The following is a 17,658-nucleotide window of genomic DNA, read 5'->3' as shown; positions in this document are numbered from 1 at the left end:
ACTGTTGTTGGTCATCCACAGGTAAAGCCTGATCTGTTTGCTGCTCTGACAGTATTGATGTTGACAAAGAACACATTATGTTATCCTCTTGGCTCTTATTCATTAGGTGTAAGAGCCAATCTATCTCAGGGGGTAAAGCCCCAATCTCCTGGGTAGTATCCTTGGTACCAGACTTTAATTGATAAGCTGGAGTCTCATTAGCCCTAGACAAAGATATGGACATAGGATAGGTAGACCAGGTTTGTGAAGTTTCAGGGGTGTCAATCATTATAAGAAAATCCTGCTCCACACTTGTCAAATTAGGCAGCATTTCTAAACAGTCATCATTGAACAAAATAAAAGCAGTTGTCTGTTGAAGCACTGATTCCATAGATAATGTCTTGGGCTGCTCAGATGTCAATGTGTCCATGTCACTGACTATAGATTCAGGTTCGTGCTGAGAGAGAAGGGCTGTCAGCGGTTTTACTTGATCATGGAGGTCGACTAATATATTCTTCAACTCAGATAGGCCCGTATCTATGGATTTTCATTCCTCACTCTCTGCAGAGCAGGGAGCATTAATCTCCTGACGTCTAATAGATTCATTTGCAGTCCTCTTCATATTCCTGTTTTTGCTTCCATATGGCACAGCAGCCCTTGTTTCTCTAGAAAATGTTATCAGCAAGGTCATATTGGCAGCCTGCCAGCTTCAGCAGCAGACTTCTGCTTTTCTCTTGGCTTTTGAATGGCTCAATGGCTTAAGAGAACAGTCCTTAAACACTCTAACAGGCACAATTTTAAAGTCATAAAGATACCCTCTCACTCAAAACAGCATAAGAGGAATAGTGGGCTGCTTGAAAATAAACATAATTCTCTTCATATCTGGTTGGTTAGGAACATAGGAGCATAGGAAACTGCCTTATACCCAATCAGACCACTGATCCATTTAGCTCAGTATTGTCTACACAGACTGGCAGCAGCTTCTCCAAGGTTGCAGGCAGTAATCTCTCAGCCCTATCTTGGAGATGCCAGAGAGGGAACTTGGAACCTTCTGCATGCAAGCAGGCAGGTGCTTTTTCAAGAGCATCCCCATCCCCTAAGGGGATATTGTATAGTGCTCACATGTAGACTCCCATTCAAATGCAAACCAGGGTGGAGCCTGCTTAGCAAAGGGGACAATTCAGGCTTGCACCACAAGACCAGCTCTCCTCCCCATTGGATCACATTGGAACATAGGCACTGGATCACAGCCAGGTCAATAATTCTGGGATAACAGTTCAAAACTAAGCTTAAAGAGTGTAAAACAGCTCTGCAGTGCACCCAACACCCTAAATTGATTCTGTCCATAGATATCTGAAGCAGCATCTGTGATGTCCACAGAACCCATACTAAATCTAACCATTGCTGATCCTGCATACGACTTATGTGAAATGTGTTATTTAGCTTTAAATGAAGATTCAGAGAAGTCTGTCCAGCCATTACTAGAGGCAGCTTGGTTGGAAGCAACTGAGATCCCCTTCTTCTTCAGGCATCTCATTAGAAATGCATCAAAGGCGTTCCTAAGTTTCTCCACTTTATCAGATACCACAGATAATTGTTCAAAAATTCCTATCACTGTTTTTGCCATTAGGAGGCAGTATCATGTCAGGTAATAAGATGGGGGTTCTAAATGATGAAGTGGGTCATGACTGATGCTCTGTGTAGGGGAATTTTCCAATCCAGAATTCTCAAGTGACAAGGCTGAGGCTAAACACAGAACAGACTCCTCTAAAGCAATCTCCTTATGAATATGAAGGAGAGGGTACTCATAATCTCATTACTAGATAAGAAAGTGTCAGTTCTCCTCTGCTTGTCCACCATCAATGATTGGTGGCCATTAGGGCTGATCCTTCTTTTTTATTCACCATTATTGCCAGATTATATTTAAAAATCTGTTTAAAAAACACAATATATCATGCAAAAGCTCTGATACTCTCTCTTCACAAGAGGGGTCACATTACTGTCAGATAAAGGCTACATATTGCAGTCAAAACTGCAGCAATGCAGGCTGGTAGGGGGACCTTTACTGAGAGCTCACAAAAAGTGCTGCTGACTCATTGCCATCTTTGCTCCCCACTACCAGGGCTAAAGGAAGTAATCACATAAAATTAATATGTGATTACTTTATTATATTTGGAGTTGTTTAATTTGATTAAATTTGAACATTTCAATAAATTAATTTCAAATTTTGAATGACTATGTCCAGATATTCAGTTTTGAGATTCAGATGTATTTTCCCTGATATTAGAACTCTGTTACGCGCATCTCATAATAAAAACTTAAATTTTTCTGTTTGTTCAGAATTTTCCAATGAATAATTCAGAAAATTTCCAATAGATAATTCAAAAGCGTTTTCCTATAACACTGGTTACTTTTTTGATGCTTAAGCTTTTTAGTTACTTGTCATAGTCTGTGGAGACTCATATAATGACTACTGAATATATATAATGTTAATTTAGGTTTTGGTTGTTTTGTGTGTTTGCATGTTTTTTTGTTGTTGAAAAGTGGTAATAGTATTAAACATGTGCAGGCATTCCTCAGCTTCAGACACTCCAAATTAAGATGAATGGCAGTTATGATGTCTGTAAATTGCCACCTTGCTTCAACTTTATAACAACCCTGTCTCAACTTAGAGGAGGCACAGCTAGATGACTGCTGGTATGTTGGCTACAGATGGAGGCAACAACTATGGTGGCTCAGGCTCACATTGTCATAGAGACTGGGAGTCCTGGTGGCAGCTGATGCTGCATCTGTGGCTGCAGAGAGATTAGCTAAATTGCCCCAAAAGGCTTGCAGTCCCGCCATCACCACTGTTGCTTCTCCTCCTCTTCCTAGTCCAGCTGCTATGCTGCAATAGTTAGACAGCCTTGCCCATTCCTAGCCCACACACTGCTTTCTGCCCATCCCCCTGTCTAACCATTTCCCAGGGGGAGCTAGAGAAGATGGAGGTGAACTACTCAGTTGCCTCCCTTCCTTCAACTTAAAAGAAAGGACCAGGAAGGGAAGGGTTACAAGGGTGAGGAACTTCTGATTCTCCACAGTCAACTTCATATCTGTGAATGACATTCCAGAAGAGTTGACAGCAGCGGGGGGTGGGGGGGGGAGGGCAGGGAGGGAATCCAACCTTGGTTCAGAAACAAAGCCCCCATTTATAACATTGTTTCCCATGGGAAAGTAGGCTCTGAATTAAGACATTTCGACTTAAGACACAGTTTTCAGGAACCAATTGTGTTGTAAGTCTAAGTACTTCCTGTAGCCCTTTAGCTAATGCCACTTGGTTCAAAGCCCAATTTTTTTAGCCACTGTTAATTCTCACTCATAGTGAGAAAACTGAAGTAACTAATGAGAAAATCAAGATGTATTATTTGCCACTTGGTTAATGTGTGTCTTTAAACACACCATGCCTAATGATTTCCTAATATAAACACAGTTGAGTGCTCTGCAGGTACATACAGAATGTATAACTCTCTGCAACAGGACTCCCTTTTGGTCACAGGGACATTTGGTATAATTCATGTTAAAACAGTTGTTTTCTTTACAAGAAAGAACAAGAACTTTGTGGGGTGTCCCTGTAGAAATGTAGTCAAAGAGATCTGTAGAAATGTAGTCAAATTAATAGTTAGGCTCCAGAAAGGAATTAATTCCCAGTAATCTGAAAATGCATTCAGTCAACTTCAGGATCTCAGTCTCTCCTGCATCCTTTGTAGTTGCAGCGAACATCATAGCTAGGGATGACTCAATGAAGTCTGTGTGTGGGAGAACCAGACAAGTCTGAATCACCAGTTTCTTTATCTCTGAATCACAGCTATCATCATGTAAAACTACCACAGTTCACATAGCTACTAAACCTGCACACAATAAAAAATCATGAAGTTGCAAACTAGTTTGCACAAAATTCACAGTTCCTTTGAACTAAAGGATGTCTTCATGTTTAGTCAAGAAACTTTGCCCATCTTTGAATTACACCTTTTTTTTAAAGCTGTATGGCAAACCTCTTTGCCTAATTTCACAGAAGTCCTATATTCAGCTTTGCAAATTTGCTATCAATTTGCTATCAATGCCATCAATTGCTATCTTTGACAAGCTGGAGAACAGTAGATGTTGAAGACTATTATCTGATACTTTGTAATTGATGATGAACAAGATTCCAGGTGAACAAATTATCAATAGAAATACAGAAAAAATGTGAGAAAAATACAAATTCATACAAGGATTTCACCCTTTGACAAATGGAAAACAACTAATTAATAGCTATGAATAATAGTTATGAATAATAGTGATGGGTAATGTACATTCTTAACCAGATTGACACCTCATACTCAAAACTTCCCAGGCAAAATAGAACTCAATCCATTCTGTGAGAACCTTAAAAGCAAACTTTTTCACACATAACATCAAACCAGGTTTGATGAACCTGAGGTAAATCCTTGAACCCAGGAACCATCCTGCAGACAACCTTTCAACCCAGATCGGGTAACCTCCAGTTTCAGGGCAGAGGAGCCCCTAACCTCTCCCTGGTCTGCTGAAGCTGCATCCCAGCTTGCTCCATAGCGTTTGCATTGCCAGACTGCAGGCAAGGCATCAACACATCAGCAGAACGGCCATTGGCCACAGCACTCTCATGCCTTTTCGGCATGGACCCCCCCACCCTCGGCATGGAAAGGGCATTGAAACTCTTTTAAATGGCATTTAAACCCTTTCCCTCATAACACTCCCACCCTTCCAAGAGCCCTGTGGACAAACTGTCTTGCACAAGCACAATTACTGGTAATGGGGTGATGGAGAAGGCATTATTTTCCTGTTACTCTGGGGAGGAATCATGATGACTTCCTAGGAGGGAATATGTATATGGAATATGTATATGAGGGTGGGCAAAGGATCCTGGGGTCTGGTCCACCGTGACAAAGAATGTTCTTGGGATGGCAGACCTGGTCAAAGCAATCCAGGAACCTGCAACACACTCCTGTCCCTGTATCAGCTTGCCAGCCAGGGATTAGCCTTTTTATGAGGGCCAGTCCACTGGGGAGGACCAGAGGCTCTATGAGCTTCAGGTCTCCATAGAACTGCACCTTCATGAGTTAGTCCATCCAACTATAGGGGGGCCCACTAATGTGGGCCCCCCTGGTATATGTTTTAAAATAGTATACCTTGCCTTCCCCTCCACACTCAACTCCTACAGACTCCCAAGGAGTCCAGGGCACTCCATGTGTCCTGCTGTTTCCCTGTGGGCTCAGTCTGGCAAGATCAGGGATGGGTCCTAGTACACATTCAACATTCCCGGGCTGCAACTGACATTGTGGTGTATGCAGATGGTCACTGTGGGGAATAGCAGGTGAGGGGAGCCCCTATTTTCTGCGATCCCTGGCAAGCCGGGTGGCCGTACTGGGCAAAAATCACCATGCATCTGTGCCAAAGGACGGAGACTTGGCTGGAGGAGACTAGTGGCCCAGTTTTGGCTCACCTTCTCCCTGCTTGGTACTCGATTGTGGAGCAGGTTATGCGAAGTGGGCAGGGGCGTAGCTAGCCTGCCGGTGGCCCGTGTGCGGCCGCGGCGGCGCCCCGATAGCCCCGCCCCCTGCATCTGACGTCAGACGCAGAGGATAGCCCCGCCCCCTGCATCTGACATCAGAAGCAGAGGATAGCCATGCCCCCCGCATCTGACGTCAGACGCGGGGGGCGTAGTCTGGCTCCCGAACGGAGCCTTGAGGCTCCATTCGGGAGAAGCAACTTAACTGCTGAAGGGGCCGCGCGGCCCCTTCGGCAGTTAGAGAAAGGCTGGTGCTGCGTTTGCAGCACAGCCCAGGAGCGGCTCTTCCCTGGGAAGAGCCGCTTCTGGGCTGTGTTGCGAACGCAGCACCAGTCTTAGCTCCTGAAGGGGCCATGCGGCCCCTTCAGGAGCTAGTTAGGCTGGCGCTGTGTTCGCAGCGCCAGCCTTTGTTTAGCTCCCGAAGGGGCCGCACGGCCCCCACTTAGGAGCTAAACTACCGTCAGACGCGGGGGGCGTGTCAGTGCCGCAAATGGCAGCTCCTGATTGGGCACGGCTTGGGTTCTTTGAACCTGTTCACCCAATTATAGTTACACCCCTGGAAGTGGGGTGGAGTGGCTCTAATCCATAGGAATAACACCACCCTTACCAGAATTTATGTGAGAGAATGGGCCTATATCAAGTGTGTATACCTTGGCCTGGGGACTAGGGATAGACTGGGGCTTCTGTTGGTGTACCAAATAGGGATGTGCATGGTCCAGAGCAGTCCGGACCGGCACCGAAGGGGGGTCTTCCTTTAAGGGCGGGAGGGCTTGCTTACCCCTCCCGCCTCTTTGCCCCCTCCAGCGCCCGTATTCTATTGTATAATTGGGGCGCTGGAAACCAGCCGCCTCCGCCGCCCCCCCACGAGTGGATTAGGGGCAAAGGAAAGCTACTCCCGCCCTCCCGCTCCCCCTCCCTCCCACCCGCTGCCCCCCCGAGTGCTCACCACATTGTTTGCCAAAAAAAGAGAGGAGCTCGTGAACAGAGCTCCTCTCTTGCCAAAGTCTCAGGCCCAACTGGGGCCTTGGGCGTGCGCGCACGCGCGATAGGACTCCGGATCTAATGGAACTTTCGCCGGAGGCCCAGTCTACCCGGCCTCTTCCCGGCGGGTAGACCGGGCCTCCGGCGAAAGTTCCATTAGATCCGGAGTCCTATCGCGCATGCGCGCGCGCCCAAGGCCCCAGTTGGGCCTGAGACTTTGGCAAGAGAGGAGCTCTGTTCGCGAGCTCCTCTCTTTTTTTGGCAAACAATGTGGTGAGCACTCGGGGGGGCGGCGGGTGGGAGGGCGGGAGTAGCTTTCCTTTGCCCCTAATCCACTCACGGGGGGGGGGGCGGTGGAGGCGGCTGGTTTCCAGCGCCCCAATTATACAATAGAATACGGGCGCTGGAGGGGGCAAAGAGGCGGGAGGGGTAAGCAAGCCCTCCCCACCCTAAAAGGAAGGCCCCCCACCCGGACCCGGACTGGCCAAGTCTGAACCGGTCTGGAAGTTCGGAGGCCTTTAGAATGGCCTCCAGACCGGTTCAGACACACCCCTAGTACCAAACATCTTGCTGCCCAACAGAATACCTAACTGAGCTGATGGAGCTGGTTGCAGAGTTGATGTTGGAGTTGCCCAGGCTTTTGGTGTTGGGTGACTTCATTGTTCACTTTGAGACTAGCTTGTCTGGTGCAGCTCAGGAGTTCACAGTGGCCATGATAACTATTAACCTATCCCAATTGAGTATTACACATACAGCTGGTAACATCCCAGATCAAATCCCAAATCTGATTTGGTCTTTTGCTCACATCAGAGTGATGTCCCATGAGTGGGGAATCCTAGAGTGTCTCCATTGTCATGGATGGACCACCATCTGGTTAAGGTTGGTTTCAGCCACAGCTCACCTCTGCAGGAGTGCATGACTAGGATGGTCCTTCTGAGAAGGCTATTGGATCCCATAGGATTCCAAAATACCTTGGAAGGTTTTAGAGTTGGTTCTGCTGGTGATTCTGTTGATGCTCTGTTGGAGACTGGGAACAGGAAATTCACTAGGGCAGTAGACACAATAGCTCCTAAGTGTCTCTTCCATTCTGCTTCAAAATTGGCCCTGTGGTATACGGAACAGCTACAGGAGCTGAAGCAGAAAGAGAAAAGACTGGACTCGAATCTTACAAGACATGACATGAAGCCCAACTGAAAGCTTAGACAGTGGCAATATATGCAGCAAACAAGCAATTATATTCTGCACATATTGCATCTGTAAGTTGTGAGGGGATTGACTCAGGTTCCTTCCTCTCTGAACCTGAATTTGGAATCTTCATCATCTCGCTGTGATGCTTTTAATAACTTTTTTGCTGATAAAATCTCTCACACTTGGACCAGATTGGGCTATACGGTTACTGCAGAGTCAATTGTAGGGGTGTCCAGTAACTCCTTTGGTTTGATTAGAATGGATCTGTTTCAATTTTTGACTCCTGAGGATGTGGGAAAGCTCCTTGGAGGTGTTCGGCCTACCACCTATCCTCTCGATCTGTGCCCAACATGGCTTATATATATCATGTAGTAGGAACAGATAGCCTAGTTGACATCATAAATGCCACTCTGAGGGAGAGCAGGATGCCTCCATGTTTGAAGGAGGCAGTTGTGAGAACTTTACTTAAGAAGCCTGCCCTGGAGCCCTTAGTGATGGATAACTATAAGCCTGTCTCCAACTTCCCTTGGTTGGGCAAGGTTATTGTGAGGGTGATCAACTCCATTTAATTTTGGAGGACTCTGATTATCTTCACCCTTTTCAAACTGGTTTTAGAGTGTGATATGGGGCTGGGAGAGCCTTGGTTGGCCTGATGGATGATCTTTACCAAGGAATCAATAGAGGGAGTGTGACTCTGTTGGTTTTCTCGGATCTCTCTGAGGCTTTTGATATTATCAACCATGGTATCCTTCTGAATCGTCTGAGGGATTTTGGAATAGGTGGTACTACTTTGCAGTGGTTCGATTCCTATCTCTGAGGTAGATCCCAGATGGTGTCACTTGGAGACAGTTGCTCTTTGAAATGAGAGCTATTGTATGGTGTTCTTCAGGGCTCCATCTTATCTCTGATGTTTTTTAACATCTACATGAAACTTCTGGGTGAGATCATCCGGGGATTTGGAGCAGGGTGTTATCAATATGCTGGTGTCATTCAAATGATCAAATCTATTCTCCATGACACCATCCTTAGGAAATGGAATAGTCCCCCTAAATGCCTGACTACAGGTGGTAATGGGGCAGATGAAGGATAATAAATTGAAGCTGAATCCAAACAAGACAGAGGCCAGCTGGCTAACAAACTTAAGAGGAGTTAATATAAGGATGATGCCCAGATGGGAACAAGTGGAAATTAAAACATTTGTATTTTTGGAAAATGGGGGTCTAGCTTGGGCCAGGGCTACCATAATCATAACAAGAGGGGATTGTGAACCAGAGTGTGTGGGTATCTGGGGAGGGGCAAGAGGCCCCAGGGGTTGTTCCTGCCAGTTCCCTTGAATTCAATGGGCATACTCCCAGGGAGGGGGGTATAGTGTTGCTGGCTTTCCCCCCGCTGGAAAAAGTCCCATCGATGCCCATGCCAGAGTGTATGAGGCACAATCAGAGACAGGAGAAGGATACAAGCCCCTATCTATGATATCCAAGGACATAAGGCCAGCTCTGCATGAATATTCAACCACAAAGGAAGAAAATGCTGCATGATTACTTGACAAGCAAACCGGGATCATAATTGTTACAGGTCCAATATCTTCACACAAACAATTCAGCGGGCCATATTAATTTAATTGATTAAAATACTATCCTTGTGTTTAGTTTAGTGCTAGAAAAAATACAGTGAGTTCATAGACTCATTTACTTAGAAACATCTACATTTTCTTTCCTTGTCCAAAGATGAGGACAGGAAAAATAGCTTATGCTATTCATAGGGAATGCTTGTTTGAAATGTCTTGAGTTTTATTTCCATATATTGGAGAATTTTGGAGTTACAAACTTTTCCATGGCACACCTCCAATATACTGCTACAGGAAAGTATGTTTGTGTTTGCAATGGAGGGCATAAACCCAAAAGGAAAGGAAAGGAAAGGAAGTTGCAAAAATAATAGTGAGTTCTTCAACTGGGCATGACCACTGGCAGAAAGAAAAAATAAACAGAAAAAAGATTGGTTGCCCTTCATCTTTGCTACCATCTTCTACATGAAAATGAAACAAATTTATTAATGTATCTCATTTTTTATTCAATTGCATTGCATGAAGTTAGTGTAAGCAATTTTATTCGAGTGGTGAAATGATGTAATGGGTTGTTGTTTTTCACTGTTACAACAAACATTTTTATTTAATATGTATTTACAGGGCAACTGACTATATAATATCTGGGCACACTAAAATAGCCACAATTAACATTAGCCTAAATGAAGCAAATGGAAAAATTATGGGGTCTGGTTCAAATAATATGGTCAGCAGCATACGTGAAGAAGGGTGTGAAGAGCGCACTTGTTGGGACATCCTCCATGGATGTCTCAACACCCTCCCTGCACAACCCTTGAATGCATGTGAGGGCTGTTAATCTGAATGGGCACTAAACACATTTTCCAAGTACCTGGATTGCTTGTTTAGGGGTCATTTGGATGAACAGCCCCCACACATGATTAAGGATCACACTGGGAGGGTGTTGGGACATCTGTGGAGGACATGCCCACAGGCACACTCTCAGCACACCCTTTTCCTGTTCACCGTGCTGTCAGCCATATCGTTTGAACCAGTCCTCGTATAAACAATCTTGTAATTGTCTCTTAAAACTGTAAAATCAATGCATTTTTATTTCACTTATGAAGTACTACCTTCTCTTCTCTCAGAAATCTGCTTTGATTACCTGTGACCATGATGACCATGATTATCTCTTATTGTTCCTTTCATTATGACTTTTCAGTATGTCTGTATCCAGCATATAACTGTATGCCTACTAATTTCTGGTAACAGAATCTGTTCTTGTTGGATAATACACCATGTATTATTACCATGGCATGTATTATATACCATAGATAGTAATAATTTGTTTCTGTGGGCTTTTTATATGTATAGTCTTCAGATGTTTGAATTCCAGTATTACTTCTGTTTATTATGTTTAAGATTTCAAATATGCTATATGTCTTTGCATTGATAGTACTGTTTTATATGACTGGTGATTTGATTTGTTTTATATATCTATATAATTCTATTGTGTTAAAGTAAGGTTCAAGTTACTCTTGAAAGCTGAGGAAGGTTCAAGTTACTCTTGAAAGCTGAATGATGGATACCAACATATGCAAATTATTAAGGTATTAATAATATTTTGGTGCTATATTGCTTTTGCTGATTATGCTTTTGTTTTATAAAGTTTGGTTGTTTTTCCATCTATATAAGCTGCTTTGGGCATAATCTATTATGGCATAAAGAAGTGGCATAAACATGAATGAATATAATTATTGTTAGTTTCCTTCATCTTCAACAATAGCAACTTTGTGAGAGGTCCACCTGTCCCCATTAGCTGAGCTGGGGTGTGATGGAATGTCTTAACTTCTAAGAAGGAAATTGTCAGTAACAGAATGTTGGGAAATGGTGCAACTTTTGTCATGAAAGTGAAAGGTCACATTCACTGTGAAAAAAACACTCCTCCAGGGCCCCGAGATAGGAGGAGTTATGTGTGGTATGAGTAAGTAAGAAAAGTGAGAACTGCAAAGAGGCATGTGGCAGAGTAACTGAAACAACATAACAGGCAGTGGGTGGAGAAGCAGAGAGGCAGTCAGGTGTGGAAGATAGAGACAACCACCAGAGACTTTTACACACAACAGGCTTAGAGTTTTCTGGGAGGCTTTACTGGGAACTCAAAGTTGTCCCCAAAACCCAACAAAAACAGTGGATTTTTTAACCCCGGATATAAATCGACCTACACTCTAATACACAGTGAAAAACCCGAATTATGTGTGATAACTTGCAGGGACTTCAGGATAAAACTGGCCGATATGTGAATACAACCCCTCCATTCAGCCAGCGTGGTGTAGTGGTTAGAGTGCTGGACTACGACCAGGGAGACCCGAGTTCAAATCCCCATTCAGCCATGAAACTAGCTGGGTGACGCTGGGCCAGTCACTTCTCTCTCAGCCTAACCTGCTTCACAGGGTTGTTGTGAAAGAGAAACTCAAGTATGTAGTGCACCGCTCTGGGCTCCTTGGAGGAAGAGCGGGATATAAATGTAAAACAAACAAACAAATAATAAAATTCCAGAGTAGTTGTGGGTTAAAGGGCTTTAAAAGCCCCGTGTGAAAAACTTCCAGGAGATTGTTGAGTGCTAAAATTAAGGGGACAGATAAGGAAAAGCCTTGCATAAGTTCTGGGGAGAGTAAGAGATGTGTGCTGTTGCCAGGAAGGGAATGGACAGGGAAAGAAGCTTTGGCAACTTGTGGGCTAGAGAGCCCAGGGAGCCAATGGTAATGATGGCCAGCTTAATTGCATGAATTGATTTGAACCTGTCATCCAGATCTGTAGCTGCATGCATTTAATGTTATAATAGATACGATATCCTCTTTCTCACAAGGAAATGTGGGGGAAAGTATGTATTAATTCAATAAACATGGACCTGTAAAACATCAAATATAGGCTGACAGAGTTTTTATTATACCAGGAATTGTACCTAAACTCACTATGGTGGGAGAGGGAAAAATAAAAGAATCTGTATTTCTTCAAATCAGCCATACTGTTTGTATTGCTTCAGATTAACACTATTTTGCAGTTTTAGGAAACAAAATAACTTCCTCCTGATAATGCCTTAAGGATGCTCTCAGTATTAAATTCCTCCACAATGAATGTTCTTCCCAAAATGTTATATCTCCTCCAGACAGTACCAATAATAAATTCAATGTCAATTTTCGTCCAATGGCACAAAGATGTAAGGAATTTTGTCTGGCAAGGCAAAAAACCAAGGATAAACTTTAAAAATTTAACAGATGATAGGAAAAGAGGAGGATTTGCACTACCAAATTTTAAGTTGTATTTCGAAGCGATATGCCTAACCTGGATAAAAGAATGGATTACATTAAAAAATCCAAGATTGCTGGATTTGGAAGGATTTGATTTAAGATTCGGGTGGCATGCATATTTATTTTATGACAAGGTAAAAGTAAATAAAGAATTTTTAAATCATTATGTTAGAAAAAGTCTATATATGGTATGGATGAAAAATAAATTTTTGTTAGAAGCAAAAATCCCACTTTGGGTATCCCCATTAGAAGTTATATCTAGAAAACAGAAAAATATGCAACAATCTTGGCCCACGTATTGACAATTGCTCATCCTTCAAGGTGTAAAATATGAACTTAAAAAGTTAGAACATATGCAGGGTTGGAATATTTCTTGGTTCCAATACCATCAAATCAATGCTTTATTTAAGCAAGACTGTAAAAGGGGTTTTAACCAACTAAAGTCAGATTTCGAACTACAGTTGTGCAATAAGGAAGAAAAACTCATATCCAGGATGTATGGCCTATTACTATTGGAAGATACAAGAATGGAGGTAGTAAAAACCTCAATGATTAAATGGGCCCAGGACCTTGGTTATAACATTGATTTGGAAAAATGGGAAAAACTTTGGATAAAAGATATAAAATGCACTGCTTGCTCTAACTTAAAGGAAAATATTTTGAAAATGATGTACAGATGGCATCTTACACCAAAAAGTTGGCTGTAATCTTTAAGAATATGTCAAATAAATGTTGGAAATGTAAGAAAGAAGAGGGTTCTTATATACATTTATGGTGGACATGCAATAAATCGAGAGGTTATTGGGACTTAATATATAACGAACTTAAAAAAGTATTCAAAATGACTTTTCCTAAGAGTCCAGAATCAATACTATTAGGTATTGATAACCATGCTTTACCAAGGAAATATTGGACCCTCTTCATGTACTTAACTGCGGCAGCAAGACTGACATTTGCATGCAAATGGAAAGACAGTCAATGCCCGTCTAAAGAGGATTGGATTCTTAAAGTACTAGAATTGGCAGAAATGGCGAAATTAACATCACTACTAAGAAATAAATTTGAAGAATTTAAAAAAGAATGGGACCCTCTTCTTGTCTATTTAAAAATACATCACAAAATGGATTTTTGTCAGGCCTTTGAGGGCTAACAACAAATGTCTTAAAAACACCCTAAAGTTGTTTTATTTTTATATGAATTACTGCGGAGAGAATGTTTAATCTATAGGCAAGATCCGGTTATTGTCAACAACACTTGTTCCAATGATGAGATGGAAGTCTTTATTGTGTGTGTTTGTGTTTGTATCATTTGTGTTTGTCCTTTTGTGTTGTGAAAATTGAATAAAAAGTATAAGAAAAAAAAATATTAAATTCCTCCACTTGCATTTTAAAAAGCAGACAGAGTGTGTGTTGGAAGACACACATCTTTTTTAAATGTCAGAAAGGCCAGACCACCAGAGCCTGAGATACATTAACTCTAGAGAAAGTCCAAGTAGCTTTGTGAGATGTGTGAGTCTCTTATTTGTAACTAATCCTCTCAGCATCACCTGTTTAGCCAATTTCCGACTACTCCTCTGCACATGTTTTTAAAACCATGAAAGGAAATGTTAGACCAGTATGGGAAATGGGCTGGCACTTGAAACATCAAGCCTGTCTGGAAATAATATAGCAATGAATAAGCTTCACTTTCCAAGCTTCACTTGAGAACAGGGCCGGTGCTAGGGTTTTTTGCGCCCTAGGCGAGATCACCTTCTGGCACCCGGCCAATCATATTTCAAACACAGATGTATTATAGGAAGAATGAAAAGCACAGAATTTGAAATCCCCCCCCCCACCAGCGCTCATCGGGGCAGCAGCGTTGCCCCCTTTACCGGATGTAACTGGAAGTACTCCAGGGGGGCTGGGGGGAGGTTGTGGTGTCTTGCCATGGAGCTGGTGGCCCTTTGGCTACTGCCGGCCACCAGGCACTGCCAGGCTCTCCTGGGGCTGTGGCTGCTGGTTTCTGCAGCCCTCTTGCCTGATGTCTCTGTGCCACCCACAACCCTAACCCTACCCCCCCCCACCAGAGAGGGAGCAGCGGCAGCCCGCTGAGTGTGCGGGGCGGGGGGGGGCAGCCTTCTTGCAGGCGGCGGCAGCAGCGGCCTCAGCCTCCTCCTTGCAGGCCTCTCCTCCGCGGCCGACCAAGCAGGCGCTGCTTTCTGCCCTCCTGCCGCTTGTGCCGGCGGCGGCGCCGTGCGCCCCGCGAGCTCCTCAGCGGGCAACTGCCAGGCTGCTGCTGGCCGGGAGCCACCACCGAGGCCCTCGACTCAGCTGCGGCGGGCTTCCCGTGCTGAGAGTCACTCAGCAGAGCCGGCCCGCTGCTGACGGCGGCTCCGGGGCGCCCAGTGGCCGGTCAGGACTCCGGGGTGAGGGTGGTCACCCTCCTCCTCCTGCAGCCGCAACTGGCAGGCTGGGCAAAGCAGGGCGCGGGGGTGGGCTGGCCGGGGTTGCAGGGTGCCCAGCAGCAGCAGCAGGCCGCTGCCCGGCAGGTGCCCCGCTGGCTGGCCTTCGGTGGGAGCCTCCGCGCGGGGGGCTCCCTCTGGAGCGGGAGGCGAAGGCGGTCCTCGCAAGGCCTGGACTGCTCCGTCCAGCAGGTGCGGCGCGGCCGGAGAGAGCGAGCTGAGTCCCACCCCGCCCCCGGAGGAGGCGGCGCTGCCTGCTTGCTGCTGCTGCTGCCTCGGGGGCTGGTCGGGACCTGCTGCTGCTGCTGCCTGCCTGGCCCCAGCTGCACGTGGCGGGGGGAGCCCTGGGAGGGGGGCGGCGGCAGCCCCGGGTTGGGTCCCCCGCCTCGCCCCGCTGCCAGACAAAGGGCTGCTGCCTTGTCCTGCCTTCTTGGCCCCTCGCTCTCCCCCGCCAGGCAGGGGCCTGCAGGCTGACCGCTCGGGGTGGGGGGGCGGCAGGCTGGCCAGCGCGGCGCCCCCTCCATTTTGGCGCCCTAGGCAACTGCCTAGTTCGCCTTAATGGACGCGCCGGCCCTGCTTGAGAATAGAAGAAGAGAAAGAGAGTGTTGCAGGGCGGGTGGGGCTTAAACACATGGGCCCTGACTTGCCCTGCGCCCCCAAGGGACAGAGTTGCAGCGGCTGCATGGGGTTTGTGCGGGAAAGGCCACCACTGGCCTCGTGGTCTGCAGCCGACAGCTTCCTGACCTTCCTCGTGTCCTTTCTGCAGGGCGGGCCGCAGGGCCAGATGTTGCCGTGGCCGCCCCTTCAAAGCAAGAGTGGAGCCGCTCAGCCTTGCCTTAGTGGTGCTGATTTTTCCACAGCAAGCTCTGGGAAAGGGAGGAGAGAAAGGGGAGGGGGAAAGAAAAGAAAACCCCAACACCCTGCAAACCCAGCCAGAGCCACCCTCTAAGCCGGATTGGCGGCCAATGACATGTTGAGAGCGAAAGAGGGCGTTGCAGGAGGTGACAGCCCAAACTCCTCCTTTCCTCACAATGCTCAGGAGTGTATTGTGGTGAACATGGCAGATGAGGATTAAGACCCGGTAGGCGGCGGCGGCGGCGGCGGCTCCTGCTTCCTCCTCCTGCAGCTCGGAACCACCACGCCACTTGTTGGCTGCCTTTCGTGGACATCCTTAGGAGAGGGAGGGAGGTGGTGTGAGGCAGTTGGAAAGGGAGGTAGCCTTCTGAAGCCAGCGAGCCGTGGTCTGTCCATGATTATTTGGTCTGTGCAGGGCGGCGGGCAGAAGCAGGAAGCTTAAGCATCCGAGGCCGCGCGTGCCTGTGATGATCCGGCTATGGAGGGGCAGCGGGGGGGCTCCGACGGGGCTACCGGTTTGCCGATGAGGCGAGGGACACGGCAGGGGCCCGCTGCCAGGAGCACAGCCAGCCACTGCTGCGACGATCGGGTGCTACTGCTGCTGCTCGCCCTGCGCAGCAGCGGCGTTTCCCAGCTGGGACTGGGCGCCCTTTGCGTTGGAACTCCGCATTGCTATTCTTGCAGCTCCGCGTGAAAGGGAGGAGGAGGGCAAGCCAGGAGGAAGGACGGAGCATTGAGAGGAGAGGGCAGAGCGCGACACGGCGAATTGGCGGAGGAGGAGGAGGAGGAGAGAAGGGCAGGAGGACAGGCAGCAGCCGCCCACCCAGCAGCAGTACCACCAGCAGCAGCAGCAGCCATGCTGCCTGGGGTGGGTGTGTTCGGCACCAGCCTGACCGCCCGGGTCATCATCCCGCTGCTAAAGGACGAGGGCTTCGCGGTCAAGGCGCTTTGGGGCCGCACTCAGGAAGAGGCGGAGGAGCTGGCCAAGGAGATGAGCGTCCCTTTCTACACCAGCCGGATAGACGAGGTCTTGCTGCACCAGGATGTGGATCTGGTCTGCATCAACCTGCCGCCACCTCTGACCCGGCAGATCGCTGTCAAAACTCTGGGTGAGTCTACATGGCCTGGTCTGGGGACAGCGAGTCCTTCCTCTAAAAAGAGGACGGGGAGAAGAGGCTGTTACCTAAGAACGAAAGGGGCCAGGGCTGGAAGTCAGATACCCCTGTGTCCCCCAGTTGATGGGAAGTCTGTTCTGTTTACGGGTTGGAGAATGAGATATACTTTGCACTTGCCCAGAGGCATGGATCAAGCTCTTGCATTAAAAACAGGTTCCAGAACTGGCTTAGAATATATGTATTTATTTACTTTATTAAATACATTTGTATCCCATCTCTTAAGGTGGATCTTCCCAAGGCTGCTAGTAATACTTAATATCAAAATAATAATAAAATTACATTTGTATTTAAAACAAACATGAAATATAGCACTAAAAAACATCTACAGCTAGCAAGGTGTTCCCAAATGCTCTGTGAAATCTTCCGCTGATGCCTACAATTTGGCTTGACAGATATCTTTGGAAAGAGAGTTCTACAACTGTGGTGTCACCACCAAGAAAACCCTGTCACGGATATCTCCCTAGATGCACCTCATAGGCCACAGAGCAGGGCTGGCAAGGCCACTCTTAGGGCTCAAGGATGAACATGTGGACAAAGAAAGTCCTTATGATAAGCTGGTTTCAGACTGTTCAGAACTTTAAAGGACAATACTAGGAGTTTGAATTGAGCCCAGAAACAAACTGGTA

The 17,658-nt window shown here is 46.4% G+C and overlaps 1 protein-coding gene across 1 annotated transcript in view; it reads left to right on the top strand.

Annotated features, from left to right (window-relative positions):
• Positions 1–16,010: 16,010 nt before the first annotated feature.
• The window catches only part of GFOD1 (glucose-fructose oxidoreductase domain containing 1), a 93,252-nt gene continuing 91,604 nt past the window's right edge, over positions 16,011–17,658 (top strand). The window contains exon 1 of the mRNA XM_053247526.1: positions 16,011–16,966. Within this exon, the coding sequence (XP_053103501.1) occupies positions 16,714–16,966 (253 nt within the window). The 5' untranslated portion in view covers positions 16,011–16,713. The remainder of the gene's footprint in view (positions 16,967–17,658) is intronic.

This window comes from Hemicordylus capensis, chromosome 4 (assembly GCF_027244095.1).
Source record: "Hemicordylus capensis ecotype Gifberg chromosome 4, rHemCap1.1.pri, whole genome shotgun sequence".
Taxonomy (NCBI): Eukaryota; Metazoa; Chordata; class Lepidosauria; order Squamata; family Cordylidae; genus Hemicordylus; species Hemicordylus capensis.
The sequence above is the reverse complement of the archived record's forward strand: the minus strand, read 5'-3'. Positions and strand labels throughout refer to the sequence as shown.